Genomic DNA, 14,648 nt, shown 5'->3' on the forward strand with positions numbered 1-14,648 from the left:
TCATATCTTTTTCCATTCTTTAGAAATCAGCATTAGAAAATAGCTTAGTTTGAGCAATTTTAACAATTTCTGATGAAAAACCGGAGAAATTGAGCTTTTTGTGAAAGCATACATTTCAAACATAACTTTGACTTTAACACAGCTATTTTTTTTGCTTTAGTGACATCCCAAACATCTGAATAATGTTTTCCTTTTACAAAATAACAGCAACAACAAGACAAATAGAGCTTTTGATAGCAAAGTAACAATTTATTTACACATAACTAACTGAAAGATGACGCTATTTTGGCTGCGACAGCCGGTTAAACTTTTCCCTCGTTGTTGCCTGTCTCAAAAAGATGATTTTTTTGAGTCTCAGCGGGCTCTGCTCGCGAGCAGCTCAGGCTCAACGGCATCTAGTCGTCCCGGTCGTTCTGCTCGGTCGTCCAGCGGCTGGCATCCCGGGCATCCTACCGGTTATTTTGCTCGTTGTCCGCCGCCTGGCATCCATTCGGTCGTCTTCTGCCGGTGCCCCGGCTTTGCGGCTTGGCCTCTCGTTGCCGTTGAATAGGGTTGCGGGCCTTACCAAATGCGTTACTGCCCTCCAGTGGCCAGTTTTATTGCTTTAAAATGGATTTTCAGCTTGGTGTTTTGGAGCTCAATTGAATCAGGACCCAGAGATGTCCTTTTTGGAAAAAAAAAACAAAAAAAACGTAAAAGACGTATGAATACGTCTTTGAGACACTGAAACAATGAAAAATAGAACGTATTTTTACGTTTTTGGGAGCAAATGAGTTAAGTACCCCAAGATAACTATTTAAAAGTTCAAATTGTATTTTGTTTACTGATGGAGGACACACTGCCCTCTGGTGGCAGCGTTGGGTCTAGCTTAGGGGTGGGCAAACCGGTCCTCAAGGGCCGTAGCGGGTCCTGGTTTTTGTTCCAACTGATTCAGCACAGACAGTTTAACCAATAAGGTTTCTGCTGAAACAAGAAGCACCTGACTGCGATCAACTGATTGCGCTTGCAAGACCGGACCAGATTGGTGAAAAGGTTTCTTCTTGATGGGTTGGAACAGAAACCTGCACCCACTGCGGCCCTTTGTGGAATAGTTTGCCCACCCCTGGTCTAGCTGGACTGTCTTCTTGTATGACAGAAACAGACTCCGACATCTGATATGAATAAAGCATAGCTGCGCTCTGGTTTGGCTCACATAAGGCTGTAAGTTGTTTCAGCTAATATATGTTTGTGTATGCATTTGTAATTAAGTTTAGAGCTACAATTTGGGGAGTTACGTGTGAGAGACATACGTTAGCATTCGTAGCATTTAAGCTAATGAACTTTTGTTAGGCAAATTAGGCTAGCTTAATCTACTAAATTTGCATATTGATCAGACGAGATGGACGTTTGAACACCAAATGTTTTGTGTCAAGTGTTTTATTGTAAAAATGTGTGTCGTTTTGAACATAAGTCTATATGTGTTACAGCTTTACAAATGGTCAAAAGTAAAGGAACTAAAAAGCTTCAAAAAGCAAAATTGCCTTGTTTGCTGTCTGCAAAGCTGTAAACTTCACGTTCAGTGAGGACAAAGTAAAAAATAAGATACTGTGAGGTACAATGAGGTACTCTTAATGTGACTAAAAAAATTTTTTAAATGACTGAAGACAAAATGGCGAACGAGACTCTGGCGGCGTCAAGTTGAAATCGCTTAAGTCGAGGTACAGTAACGTTAATCTTATTTATTAGCACTATGTTAACTTAATCTTACCTTTTACCGAGTACAGGGTTCCCCGCGCGTTCTTAAAAAGTCTTTAAAAGGATTGAATTTATGAATTTGGAAATAATACCTTGAAAAGTCTTGAAGTATTGAATTTTCATAACTGGGTCTTAAAATTGATGATGTATGTGACTTCCCTGTCTCTCATTCCTCCTCAAAAGTTTGTCATTTTGATCAATTAACGTAGCCTCAATAAATAAATGGAGGCAGAGGATCCATTTTAAAACGCAACGCAGCCCCGGGTGAAAATCCCGGGAAGAAACAAACTCCCTCCATTGCCGGCGCTTTTCAATCTGCCTGTATAAGACCGCCAGCTGCTCATGAGCCTGAAGAGACAGAAGCTAAAGCCAGCCAGCAAGCTCCTAATGTAAGCGAAACGACAGCAGCTAGCACTAGCCAGCTAGCTGCTAGTGCTGCTGCCCCCCTGCATTCCAGCACAGCTATGATTGCTAGCGGATTTGCGAGAGTGGATTTACGCACATCGTTTGGGTCCACAGCAACCATGAAAGCAGAGGTGTTGTGGTTGCCCGAGAGCTTAAGCGGAGGCTCGCAATGCTAATGCTAACGAGAACGCCTCTTTTGGCCTGTGGTCTTGTCTGCACTGTGGTGGTGTCGTGTGAGTGGCCTATTCAATACGCTGCATTTTTGCATATGTGTTACAGCTTTACAAATTGTCAAAAGTAAAGGAAGTAGGGCTGTCAAACGATTAAAATTTTTAATCGAGTTAATTACAGCTTAAAAATTAATTAATCGTAATTGATTGCAATTCAAACCATCTCTAAAATATGCCATATTTTTCTGTAAATTATTGTTGGAATGGAAAGATAAGACACAAGACTGATATATACATTCAACATACAGTACATAAGGACTGTATTTGTTTATTATAACAATAAATCAACAAGATGGCATTAACATTATTAACATTCTGTTAAAGCGATCCATGGATAGAGGGACTTGTAGTTCTTAAAAGAAAAATGTTAGTACAAATTATAGAAATTTTATATTAAAACCCCTCTTAATGTTTTCGTTTTAATAAAATTTTGTAAAATTTTCAATCAAAAAATAAACTAGTAGCCCGCCATTGCTGATGTCAATAATTACTTACACAATGCTCATGGGTGCTGAATCCTATAAAATCAGTTGCACCCAAGCGCCAGCAGAGGGCAGCAAAACTCCATAAAACACAATTAACAAGTGGTGTTTCACTGTACCGTCATTTAAATCTGTCTGAGCGGGTAATCTGCGTTAATTGCGTCAAATATTTTAACGTGATTAATTTTAAAAATTAACGCCCGTTAACGTGATAATTTTGACAGCCCTAATATATATATATATATATATATATATATATATATATGTATATGTATATATATATATATATATATGTATATATATATGTATATATATCAGAGGTTGCGCTAGACATTTTCGTTGTCTGTCATTTTGACTGACAGGGTCATAAAAATCCGGTCATAGTCTATTTTTACCAGTCACTGAAATTTTTAAAATGATAATGATGACATATTCAATAGTATTTAGTTTTCATTCATTTTTAATTTTGTAACGCTTGCTTGGCGGCGAAAAATTAGACACTGAAGTTGTATTTTTCTCCCTCTTTTTACTCTGCTTACCGCCAACAACACCAACAAAACAACTCCACTCCCAAAGAAAAAGAGGCAACCATATAGACCCCAATCACCAACGTCACACGATGATCTTAATTGTGGTTGTCAGCCCAAAATCTTCTAAATATATATTAAATGCATCTTACCAGATATAAAATGACTACTACATAGTCTGTGGTGATCGTTTGGTGCCCCGATTTCTTGTCGAATTACAGCAGTCCATCTCGCTCGCCTCTTCGGTAATTCCAGCTCCAATAGCATATATTTAAAAATGCTACCGTTCACAAGTTCGTAGTTGGATCACGGCGATCTCGGCGAACCACCGTCTGTCACAATTCCTGCCTCTCTCGGCCTCTCCCGGGAGTCGAGCTGTCATCATCATTGTGGAACGCAAACTATATATGTTCGATATATGTCCATCAACGTACAAGTCAAGTTGTCTTCTCTTTTATAACAGCATTTCCCAGCTGTAAACAAAGGAATAAAAACTTGTAACACTTGGATATACGCGGTGCATTCAAACACGATTAGCAACAGGCGGCTAGCAGCAGTAGCAGAAGCTAGTTGTTGTAAAAATGATTAAACTTCGTAATTACAATCATCATCGTAATATCAATAGCAAAGGCAACAAGTCGTTTCATGCGCCAGATTTTAGGTTTCGTATTTTTAGAGCACATTACCTTCCATAACAGCGGGGGCATGACTGCAGGAGCTGTCAGTTTTGTCCATCTCCTTATGACGAGTACGAGCACCCATGGTTTGGAAATCGACATGGTACGAAGCATGGAGGCCTTGGCTTGGTTCTCCACCCGCCTACATCAAAATAACATTCCCGGGATCTTGTATAAAGACCTTCCAACTTCGATTCCACCGCCATTGACTTCAATGGTAAACAGGCGGAAACGGAAGGGGAAGGAAGACATAAGGATCACGCGCTGGCACACCGGGTGCACCAATAAGAACCTCGCGTTGATGTGTCAATCACGGTGCCGCCGCCAGACCCCGGTTACGCTACAATATTCTGACAGAATAGCCAACAACGTCATGCATTAAGAGAGACAATAGCTAATTAATGTGCCACCCTGTGGTCTGGGGTGTGAATTGCAACCTGTCAAAATGACTGACGGACTTCAGTTTTTTCCGTCACCGTTTTAAAAAACCGGTCAACGACGGAAAATTTCCGGTTAACGCGACCCCTGATATATATATATAATGCAGACCCATAGAAATGTAGTCCAGTCAATACACATACACACAGTAGGCTTTGTGCCAACTAAACATTTTTATAAATTACTATCACGACAATTGTCCTTGACAATTTGTTATTCCCATTCAATTTATGTTCTCATTCAATGTTCTAGATTGCACACAAACAAAAACCGAAATAAACTGACAAACTATTCAATCAGCATGTTTCCAAAGGTAGCAGTTCAAAACTACGTTTCCCATAATGCCTAGCGCGGTTTAGCTTACTGATAGCTAGCTGAGGCAAAAATCAAACTTTGCTATAAAAGTTTACAATCATCGGCAGCGTGCCGATGCGACACCAAACGGGATTTTACAGTCAAAGCTCCTACAGAAGTCAACAGTTGCCATTATATACGTATTCATCATAAAAAATAAAAAAAACTTCAGGCATTGTGGCCAAATCGTCAACCCAGTAGATGGCTTTAATGCCTCACGATAGGGCTAAACTGCCAAAAAAAACAAGAAGAACTACTACTTCCCTCCATTCTCGTAGGAGCCATGTCAACTGCTGCCACCCAGCGGTCGGAGGGATTCTCTTCAAACTGGTCCCGTGAAAAATCATGAAAAACCGGACATTTTTATGAATTTATAAAACCCGCCCGGACCACGAGGACACTACGTGAAAGTAGGACTTGTCCGGGCAAAAGAGGACGTTTGGTCACCCTAGTTTATGTAACTTAAAAACAAAACAAAAAAATGACTGGAGACAAAATGGCGGACGAGAGTCCGGCGTCGTAAAGTGAAAATCACGTAAGTCGAGTGTGTCGTAACCTGGGGACCGTCTGTATTAGAAAGAGTATTGGAGGGGAAAAAAACAAGTCTAAATTAAAATATATATTTTCAGGTCTTCCTCATTTCTCGACTGGGATTTTCCGTTGCTGGGGCAGAGACACTTTCATCGCGCTTAGAGGACTGATGCTGCTCACGGGGAGACACGTGGAAGCCCGGTAACCACGTGCGATTTTCCTGTCATAGTATTATTCATTTGAACAGTAACTGAAGGTCTTTTAATGCATCTTTAGGAACATCATTTTGTCTTTCGCCGGGACTTTGCGTCACGGTTTGATCCCGAATCTGCTCGGAGAAGGTCGTTTCGCCAGATATAATTGCCGTGATGCTGTGTGGTGGTGGCTGCAGTGCCTCCAGGTAGGAGAGAACTTAAAAACTAGTAGATTGGGTGATTGTAATGGTTGTAATTTCCACCACAGGTTTTCAATAGGGTTGAGATCTGGGCTATTTGCAGGCCATGACATTGACTGGATTGAGTCTTTCTCCCAGGAATGCTTTAACAGTTTTAGCTCTGTGGCATGATGCATTGTCATCTTAGAAAATTATTTCATTATCCCCAAACATATTTTCATTTGAGGCTGTTGAAAGCCTATCTAAAATTTCAATGTAAACTTTGTGCCTTCATTGAAGATTTAACCACAGCCATCTCCCCAGTGCCTGTGCCTGACATGCAGCCCCATATCAAGGACTGAGGGATTTTTTTTTTTCTTCAGGCAGTCATCTTTGCAAATCTCACTGGAACGGCACCAAACAAAAGTTCCAGCATCATCACCTTGTACAATGCAGGTTCTTGACTCACCACTGAAAGTAACCTTCATCCAGTCATTCACAGTCCACGATTGCCTCTCCTTAGCCCATTGCAGTCTTGTTCTTTTCTGTTTGTGTCAATAATGGTTTCCTTTTAGCTTTCCTGTATGAAAATCCCATTTCCTTTTGGCGATTTTGCACAATTCTTAACTTCAGCTTCCTCCCATTTCTTCATTTGTCTTCTGTTTTAAAGACATATGGCCTTTAGTTGTTTGTCATGACAGTTGGATGTATTCCTCGGTCTACCAGTACGCTTAACTTAAACAACCTTGCCATGCTGTTTGTACTTGGTCTGGATTTTTGATACAGCTGACTGTGAACAGCCCACATATTTGGCAAACATACGTTTAGCGTTACCTTCAAGAAGTTTGATGATCCTCTCCTTGGTCTCAAGAGACATCTCTCTTGTTGGAGCCATGATTCTTGTGAATCCACTTGGTCCAGCAGCCCTCCAAGGTGTGATAACTGCACTGTTTTTAACTGCTGAGTAATGAGCAGATCTAAGCTGAGGCAGGGGCCCAATTAAAGAAAGGAAATTGACTGGGTGTGTCTGTATTTTATACTCAAAATGGAGTGATTCCATATTTTTTTCTTCAGAATGGAGTGATTCTATATTTCCCTGCACTTGCTCTATAAAAGTAACATTTACTGACCACCATGTTTTTTATTCATTTCTTTTAGTGTTTCTGACTGCCAAGGAGTTGCACTTTTGAACTAATTCATTATTTTTACAAGCTTTTTATCGAAGTTTGTTCTACATAATAAAATGTCTGAGTGAGTGCTCGTCCGACACTGGTGATTCCATACTTTTTGCTAGGGGTTGTATTAACAGGTTTTACCAAAAAAAATCAATCAGGAAGCTGCAGATAATCCAGAATGAGTTTATCAGTAGTGGATTAGATAGGTTTTCATAGCACAGTAAACCTTGAAACCAGTAATGCCTAGTCTGCAGTAACCACAAACTGACTGAGGAACACGAATAGTGTCAATTTGTCCAAATTTAGCAATTTTTCCATGACAAAACTATATCAACCAATATTTTTCAGGATTACGTCTGCCATGTTCCCCAAGGGCACAGTATCCTCCAGTCTCCTGTCACCCGGATGTACCCCACCGATGACAGCGAGCCCTGTTTACCAGGAGAAGTGGTACGTACCCTTAAGTGTAAAGCAAACCACCTTTGAGCCAGCAAACAATGACATCATTGCATCCAGGAGCAGCCTCTGTGTGACGTCATCCAAGAGATTCTTCAGCGTCACCTGGAGGGAATTTCCTACAGAGAGCGAAATGCAGGACCCAAGATAGACATGAACATGAGAGATGAAGGTAGATCGCCTTTGCTCATGTTTGGACAGAGAATAGCCAATGAAAAATGATGATCTTCCTTCTAGGGTTCAATGTGGAGATTCACGTGGATCCCGAAACGGGTTTTGTCCACGGAGGAAACCGTTTCAACTGCGGAACTTGGATGGATAAAATGGGAGAGAGTGAGAGAGCGAGAAACAAAGGCATACCAGCTACTCCCAGGTAATGCGGAAATGCTAATCACTAAGGGTGTGACAATACAGTGTATCACAAAAGTGAGTACACTCCTCGCAGATATTTAAGTACATCTTTTCACGGGACAACACTGACAAAATGACACTTTGACACAATGAAAAGTAGTCTGTGTGCAGCTTATATAATAGAGTTCATATATTTTCCCCTCAAAATAACTCAAAATATAGCCAGCCATTCATATCCAAACCCCTGGCGACAAAAGTGAGTACACCCCTTAGAAAAATGATGAAGGGATGAAAAGATGACATTTTTCTGTTGTCTTTCTTATGTTGAGGCAGCAAAGGGAGAAAAATTGGAAAAAAGTAAAAGATAAATTACTTTTAAAGTGATCCTCTAACTTAAATACATGTAGGCTCTAATAAACCACGATTGTTCACTTGTACTAAAATATGTTGTTAGAAACACATAAAATGTTAAAACAATGGCAATATTTTATAATATTTAGTCCATATTTTGACCGTTAGTTGGCGCCATGGTTTGCGGGATCGCAGTGATGACGTCATTGGTATCTTTCGTGTTCAACAATTGCTTATTGCTGCCTAAACTCGCCAAGTAAAATGCCACGATGTGCTGCTTTTGGATGCAATTTCCAGTCAAATGGAAACAAGGGGAGTGAAGTGAGTGGTCAAGGTGGAATTATTATTTTTAGTGAATAAATGTGCATAAGTGGAAGCTTCTCCCCTTTTTGGTACTTTTATACACGTATCCTAGCTACCACGCGTTACAATGTACAAGACATGGATTACACAAGGTGTGCTCTTTGGCCTGTACTGTAAGCACACGACAGCTCTGGATGCTAACAATCTACATAATTATATTGGGATAAGTTTGAAAACGCAATATGGTTACCTTGAATATCTGCTAATAAAACCGGACAGCATACACTCTCGCTCCCGACCGGACTTCCCAACAGGACTCTCTCGCATCACCAGTTTTGCCCAACTTTTGTCTTATCAGGTATTTGCTGCACGCATTTTTCCCTGAAGCTCGGCTTGTGAACGACCAACAGTGCTGTCCTGCTCTTCACTTTTCAGATCTGGTTTAAATAGGAAGGGTAGAATTGACGACATGTTGGGAAAGCTAACGAGTGACACGCTGGAATTTCAGCAACGGGCCCGGTGACGACCTATCACTTAAAATAATTTTACAAACTTTATTAAAACAAAAACATTAAGAGGGGTTTTAGTATCAAATTATTATAACTCATACTTACATTTATCTTTTAAGAATTACTTGTCTTAAAAATAGAGGATCCCTTTAAAGTAACTTAGTTACTTTGATAATAATAGTAAAGTAACGAGAGTATGTTTTGGAGGTGTAATTAGTAATTAAATTACTTTTTCAAGTACCGTAATCTGTGACAACAATAATTACGAGTAAACGTCCAAGCCATTTGAAGTGGAACAGTTGGCAGCGAATGAACAAACGTTCTGTGAAATTGTCTTTGCAGAGACGGAGCAGCTGTGGAAATCATTGGTTTGAGTAAGTCGGCCATCCGCTGGGTTGTGGAGCTACACGGCAAAGGCCTCTTCCCTTACGATGGAGCCAAAGTCCACAGAAATGGTATCGGGCGCTCTTTACAAACAAACAATTAGATTTGTTGTTCAGTTACGTTTTATCGTTCCAAGTGCAGACTAATATGTTATAGATATTCCAAGTCATTTCTCATATGCGTTGCAGGGAAAGAGGTGTTTATCCAATACAGCAAATGGAATGAGCAGATCCAGCAGTCATTTGATCCATCTTTCTGGGTGTCCGGAGAGCCAATGGACCCCAATGAGAAGCATCCTGACCTGGTGCACAAAAAAGGGATCTATAAGGACAGTTTTGGAGCATCTAGTCCCTGGTGTGACTACCAACTGAGACCAAACTTTACCATTGCTATGGTTGTGGTAAGTTGCTACTTCTTCTATTGCGAGTATACTTTGTAACATTGTTGTTTTCATCAACGATGCCGAAAATATTTCACCGACGAACTTTTTTTTTTTTTTTTTTCATGATAACGACTAGAGCTGGGAATCTTAGAGCACCTGATGATTCGATTACGATTACAATTCAGAGGCTCCGTTTCGATTATAAATCGATTATTGAAGCACCCCACCACAATTTTAATGTTTTGTACATTAGTTCCAAAATTGTTCAAAAATCCTCTCAGGTTAAACCAAACTATTTTAGTATCAAGTTAACAGTTAAAAACAGTAAATAGAATACTCAAGTCTCCACTCTGTATCAAAAGCATTAAACTACATTCAATTAATTTAATGTTGTGAATCAACCGTTAAAGTGCCTGTGACACGAAAAAGCATGTTTATTTCATAATACACGCGGTATTTTATGACCCTGAATGATATGGGCCGCTTGGATGTGTGTGGAAGCGATCGCTATTTTTATTTAGTTTTTTTGAATCCCGCGCCATGAAAATGAGTGACTTCCGGCTTCGGTCTTGCATTGAGGAGGAGGGCGCTGTGACGTGTACGGTAGAAGACGTCCTCTTCACGCTACAGTGTACTGTTGTGTATGAGGACGAAGGATTCAGCTGATTTTGCGGATTAATACGTTTATTTTTCGCATCACGCCAGCCAAACGGCTGCATAAAAATCATTCTGTATGAGGGAGAGGCGTATGCGCCTTTTTGGAGTTTCAAAAGGTTCCCATTCACCGTGGATATTTACTGTGGGACCATTGGACTGACGAGGAAGTGAGTAAACATCTTGTTTTGTATTATGTCAAATACGAATACAGCGATTACAAAGTAAACACTACAAACTTCCTTTAAATGAAGGACTACTTACGTTTGATCATTGATAGGCATGTAAAAAGCTCTCCTAATGGTCATTAGCAGCAGCAGCACGTTAGCTGCACAACAAATCCAGCCACCCTCCTCCGGGGAACAAACTGTAAATTGCTCTCCGCCGGGCGGTTTGCCGATCCACTAAAACAATCGACAACCGGGTCGTCATGTCAAATAATCCAGGATAGTTATGCGTGATTTTCCACTTCGAAGACTTTGAAACATCACTCGGTTCAGGTTAGCATGTCGGCTAGCTGTCACGGCTTCTGGTTTGTTTACATTCTCCGAAGCCGGGGAAGGGAAATGACATATGTCCGATTTAGGTGTCATAAAATATCGTTCGGGAGGTGTGACAATAAAGGTGAAGTCGACATTTTTGACCATTATGGAGTAATTTTGCCATGTCGTCCTGAATAAATGCATCTTTATTATTTTATATTCCATTCAGCACAAAACTGTTATTTGTCATGAACATGCCATTTATTTAGCAATTGGGGAAAATACTTGGATAAAAAGAATATCCTGTAAAAATATTGAAGTAAAGACACAGAAACAATCACACTTTGCCGCTCTCTTCGTCGCGTTTTCCTCGTTCTGAATAATTCCCCCTCAATGGGCTGAATAGTAAAACCGATGAGCCCAGTCTACCGCTGACGTCATCCACCTGTTGGGGACGCTAAAGCCCTATAAAGGTAGGCGTGGCTAACCGGCAGATTAAAAGACTAATTTCTCGTCATCTGTGCTTTTCTAAATTGTTGTATATAGTCGAATCGTCTCAAAATATGATTCTAATTCACATAATAATGCCATTTAAGACTTTTTTTCTCGTGTCATATGCTCTTTAAAGTTGTTAAAATTGTTCCCATTATTCCATAATTTCCCATCTGTCTACGACATGTCAAAGTTTTAAAACTCTTTCATCATTTAAAGATAGATTCAAGTCAAGATTTTGCCGATTTAGGGAGTTTTTAGATAAAAAGTAATTAGGTTCGCTACAATGGAGCCTTCTAGAGAAGTGTTCTGCTTTAAGATGGCGACAAGTTCACATCTAGTTCTTTGTATATGTTCCAACGCTGTCGTTGTCTGTCATTTCCCATCTAGTTCTACCATATGTGATATCTACCATTGCCATATGTTGCCGTATGTTTGTAGCAACTAGCAACCGGTCGCTGTTTGTAGCGGCTGTCGGCCGCAGCCAGATATGGTTGTTTTTTTTTTGTTTTTTGTAATCTAGCGGCATGAGTTGAACAAGATATTTACTCTCGGTCCGTTCCTCATTGCATCCCGAAGACCGCGGCGTCCCAAAGACTGCGCTCAGGGGCGGACTGGTAATCTGTGGGTTCTGGAGGATCACAGAACGGCCGGTGCCCTGGACGGCCGGCGGCCGCCATTCATTATACATCACTGTTTTTATCCCCCCTATCCTCTGATTAACTACAGTTCGCATCCAATCCGACAGGTGGCAGCAATGCGCCTGGCACTGCCAATCTGATAGAAGAACGAAGAAAGCACAGAGTAGCCTTCATTGGATCCTTGTGGAAGCAAAATAGCAACATGCGTCAATACGAATGGTGGTGGCAAAAAAAGAAAAGAGAAGGGTGGCGCTGAGAAGGTTAGGGAGAAAAAATTAAAGAAACTGGAGAGCGAAGCATTAAAATGTCATAAATTGACAAATATTTTCGCAAGCTGCAACGGCCACGTCGGGTAACAAGTCAACAGCCCAGCCCCCGGCGATGCTGAGTGTGGGAGCGGCAGCCGCTCTGACGTGCAACTGGTGCAGGGAGAGAGAAAAGAAGAGGGAGGGGGGTAACGATATGGAACTTCCCCAGACAAACGCAGGGAAAGTAAGTAGTGATGAAGAGGGTTACTTGCTCGGTATACTGGCAGTTATCCACCAGGTAGCTACATTTTAAATGAAATAAATGACAATTAAAGGGTTAGTGCCAGCTAGCCCATGTACCCGTTTGCAATCGTGTCAAGTTACAGTATGCTAGTCCTACTAGCACTCTCCTAAGAAAAATATTTTAGCTGTAAAACAACGTATGCACACGCAGCAGCAATATTAATTCAGAAGAAATATAACAAAATATTAATAAACTTTACTTTAAAGTTTAGGTAGTTAAATTGATGTTATATATATTAATCATTTATATATCGTTTTGTTTTAAGGTTAATACTTTCCAATGAAGGTTATGTATACAGGATTTGTCTTGAAATGTTTATTGTATTTTCATTGAAATTTATTATTTGTATGGCAAGATTAATTATGGCAAGGCAAATTTATTTATATAGCACAATTCAACACAAGGCAATTCAAAGTGCTTTACATCACATGAAGACCATAAAAATCACATTTAAATCAACACAACAGGGGTCTCTAAACCGGTCCTCAAGGGACGCTGTGGGGCCTGGTTTTTGTTTCAACTGATCGAGTACCGACAGTTTAACCAAAGAAGTTTCTGCTAAAACAAGCAGCACCTGACTGCAATCAACTGATTACACTTGTAAGACACCAGATTGGTGGATACGTGTTGTCTTGTTTTGTTGGAATGAAATCCCTCGCCCGCTGCGGCCCTATGTGTAATAGTTTGGAGACCACTGAATTATGGCATAAACAATGAAGTCATTTTATAGACAGAGATATATAGAGATATATTATAATCAATTGGATACATAAAACTTGCTTTGAAAAATACATTCTTTCATTTGTTTATTCAGGTTGATCATAGAGCTAGTACAGAAAATGAATCAAACTCCAGTTCAGCCTTGCAGTACTTTGAGCGCCTCAAGTCAGACAGTCACAGTCTAGACACATTTTCTTCATTTTTTCTCAAAGTGCACGAAATTGATGCATTTTACAATAAAATGTGTAAAAAAAAAATTTTTTTTTTAATCCCCGGGGGGGCATGCCCCCGAACCCCCTAGGGGGTCGGTGTTTCCCTTCGTATAGCAATTCTTGTGGGCTGGGCTGAGTCAAAGTCCAGGGCTGCTTTTTAGTCCCAGTCCGCCCCTGACTGCGCTGACTGTGTTTTATTTCCACTTTACCTGGTATAATTCAATAATCGGAATTTGGATGTCTATGAATCGTTCTCGAATCTTCCACGGCCGAATCACAAATAATCTATGAATCGGAAATTTCGCACGTTTCTAATAACGACGTAGTAAAGAACTAAAAACATGTCTTAAGAGACTAAAACATAACAAGAGGATGAAAATGTGCCATCGTTTCCATTTAGTGCTGAAACTGCTAATCTATTAAAACGGGCAATTCAATTACAAAAAAGCTTTGAATCTAATTTTGCTGCTTTAAAGATATGTTTAATTAGAGTGGTGTTGTAATGATTTGTTTTGAAAGTGTTGCATTTAGTTTTATTGATTTGGGAGGATACACTGCCTTCTAGTGGCAACAGTGAAAATGACATAGCTCATTGAACATAGCCAAATCCAGTTGCTACCAGTTAAGGCCAACATAAGGCTGGAATTTTTTTGTTTGAGCTCATAATTTTATGCAGCGGTAATTTCGTTTAGAGGTTTATTTCGCAGTTTTTGTAGGAGTATGGTTTTGAACGCTTTGCTAAGAGCATTGTGTTTTTTAAAAAATGTGAAAAAAAATGTTAGCATTTAATAGCATTTAAGCTTGCGGACATTTGGTATTCAAGTTAGCTAATTGTTCTTTTGTTGAACTAAGATCCTCATTCATGTGTTTTTTTATACTGTTTTAGTCTAAGCTCAGGAATTTTAATTCACAGCATAGACTTCATAATATATTGACGGGGCGCAGGGCCGATTAATAGGGGGCCTGTATTGTTGGTGTGGCTGTCAAAGCTGACCGAGTGGAATCACAGACAAAGAGCTTTTTTCGTTGAAAATTATTGTGAATAAATGCTCAAATCCCTGAATTCTTTATAGGTATGGACGCAAAACAGTCTTGATTCTTGGTTAAAAGCAACAAAAAAAAACGTGCAGGTAGCATTTATTAAGTAAATATGTCTAAGTACAATGCTAGTCTGTTAGTCAATGTGGCAGTCGCCTTATGTAAACAGAGCTTTTCCGGTGAAAATTCTTGTGA

At 40.0% G+C, this 14,648-nt stretch overlaps 1 protein-coding gene across 2 annotated transcripts in view; it reads left to right on the top strand.

The window, feature by feature from the left end:
• agla (amylo-alpha-1, 6-glucosidase, 4-alpha-glucanotransferase a) overlaps positions 1-14,648 on the top strand; it is a 63,017-nt gene that overhangs the window by 41,815 nt on the left and 6,554 nt on the right. For both annotated transcript variants that reach the window (XM_057856419.1, XM_057856418.1), the window contains exons 25-31: positions 5,477-5,579; positions 5,655-5,778; positions 7,275-7,376; positions 7,443-7,554; positions 7,620-7,755; positions 9,239-9,351; positions 9,469-9,680. In XM_057856419.1, coding sequence (XP_057712402.1) covers positions 5,477-5,579; positions 5,655-5,778; positions 7,275-7,376; positions 7,443-7,554; positions 7,620-7,755; positions 9,239-9,351; positions 9,469-9,680 — 902 coding nt within the window. The remainder of the gene's footprint in view (positions 1-5,476; positions 5,580-5,654; positions 5,779-7,274; positions 7,377-7,442; positions 7,555-7,619; positions 7,756-9,238; positions 9,352-9,468; positions 9,681-14,648) is intronic.

The sequence above is a fragment of the Corythoichthys intestinalis genome, chromosome 14, assembly GCF_030265065.1.
Source record: "Corythoichthys intestinalis isolate RoL2023-P3 chromosome 14, ASM3026506v1, whole genome shotgun sequence".
Classification (NCBI taxonomy): Eukaryota; Metazoa; Chordata; class Actinopteri; order Syngnathiformes; family Syngnathidae; genus Corythoichthys; species Corythoichthys intestinalis.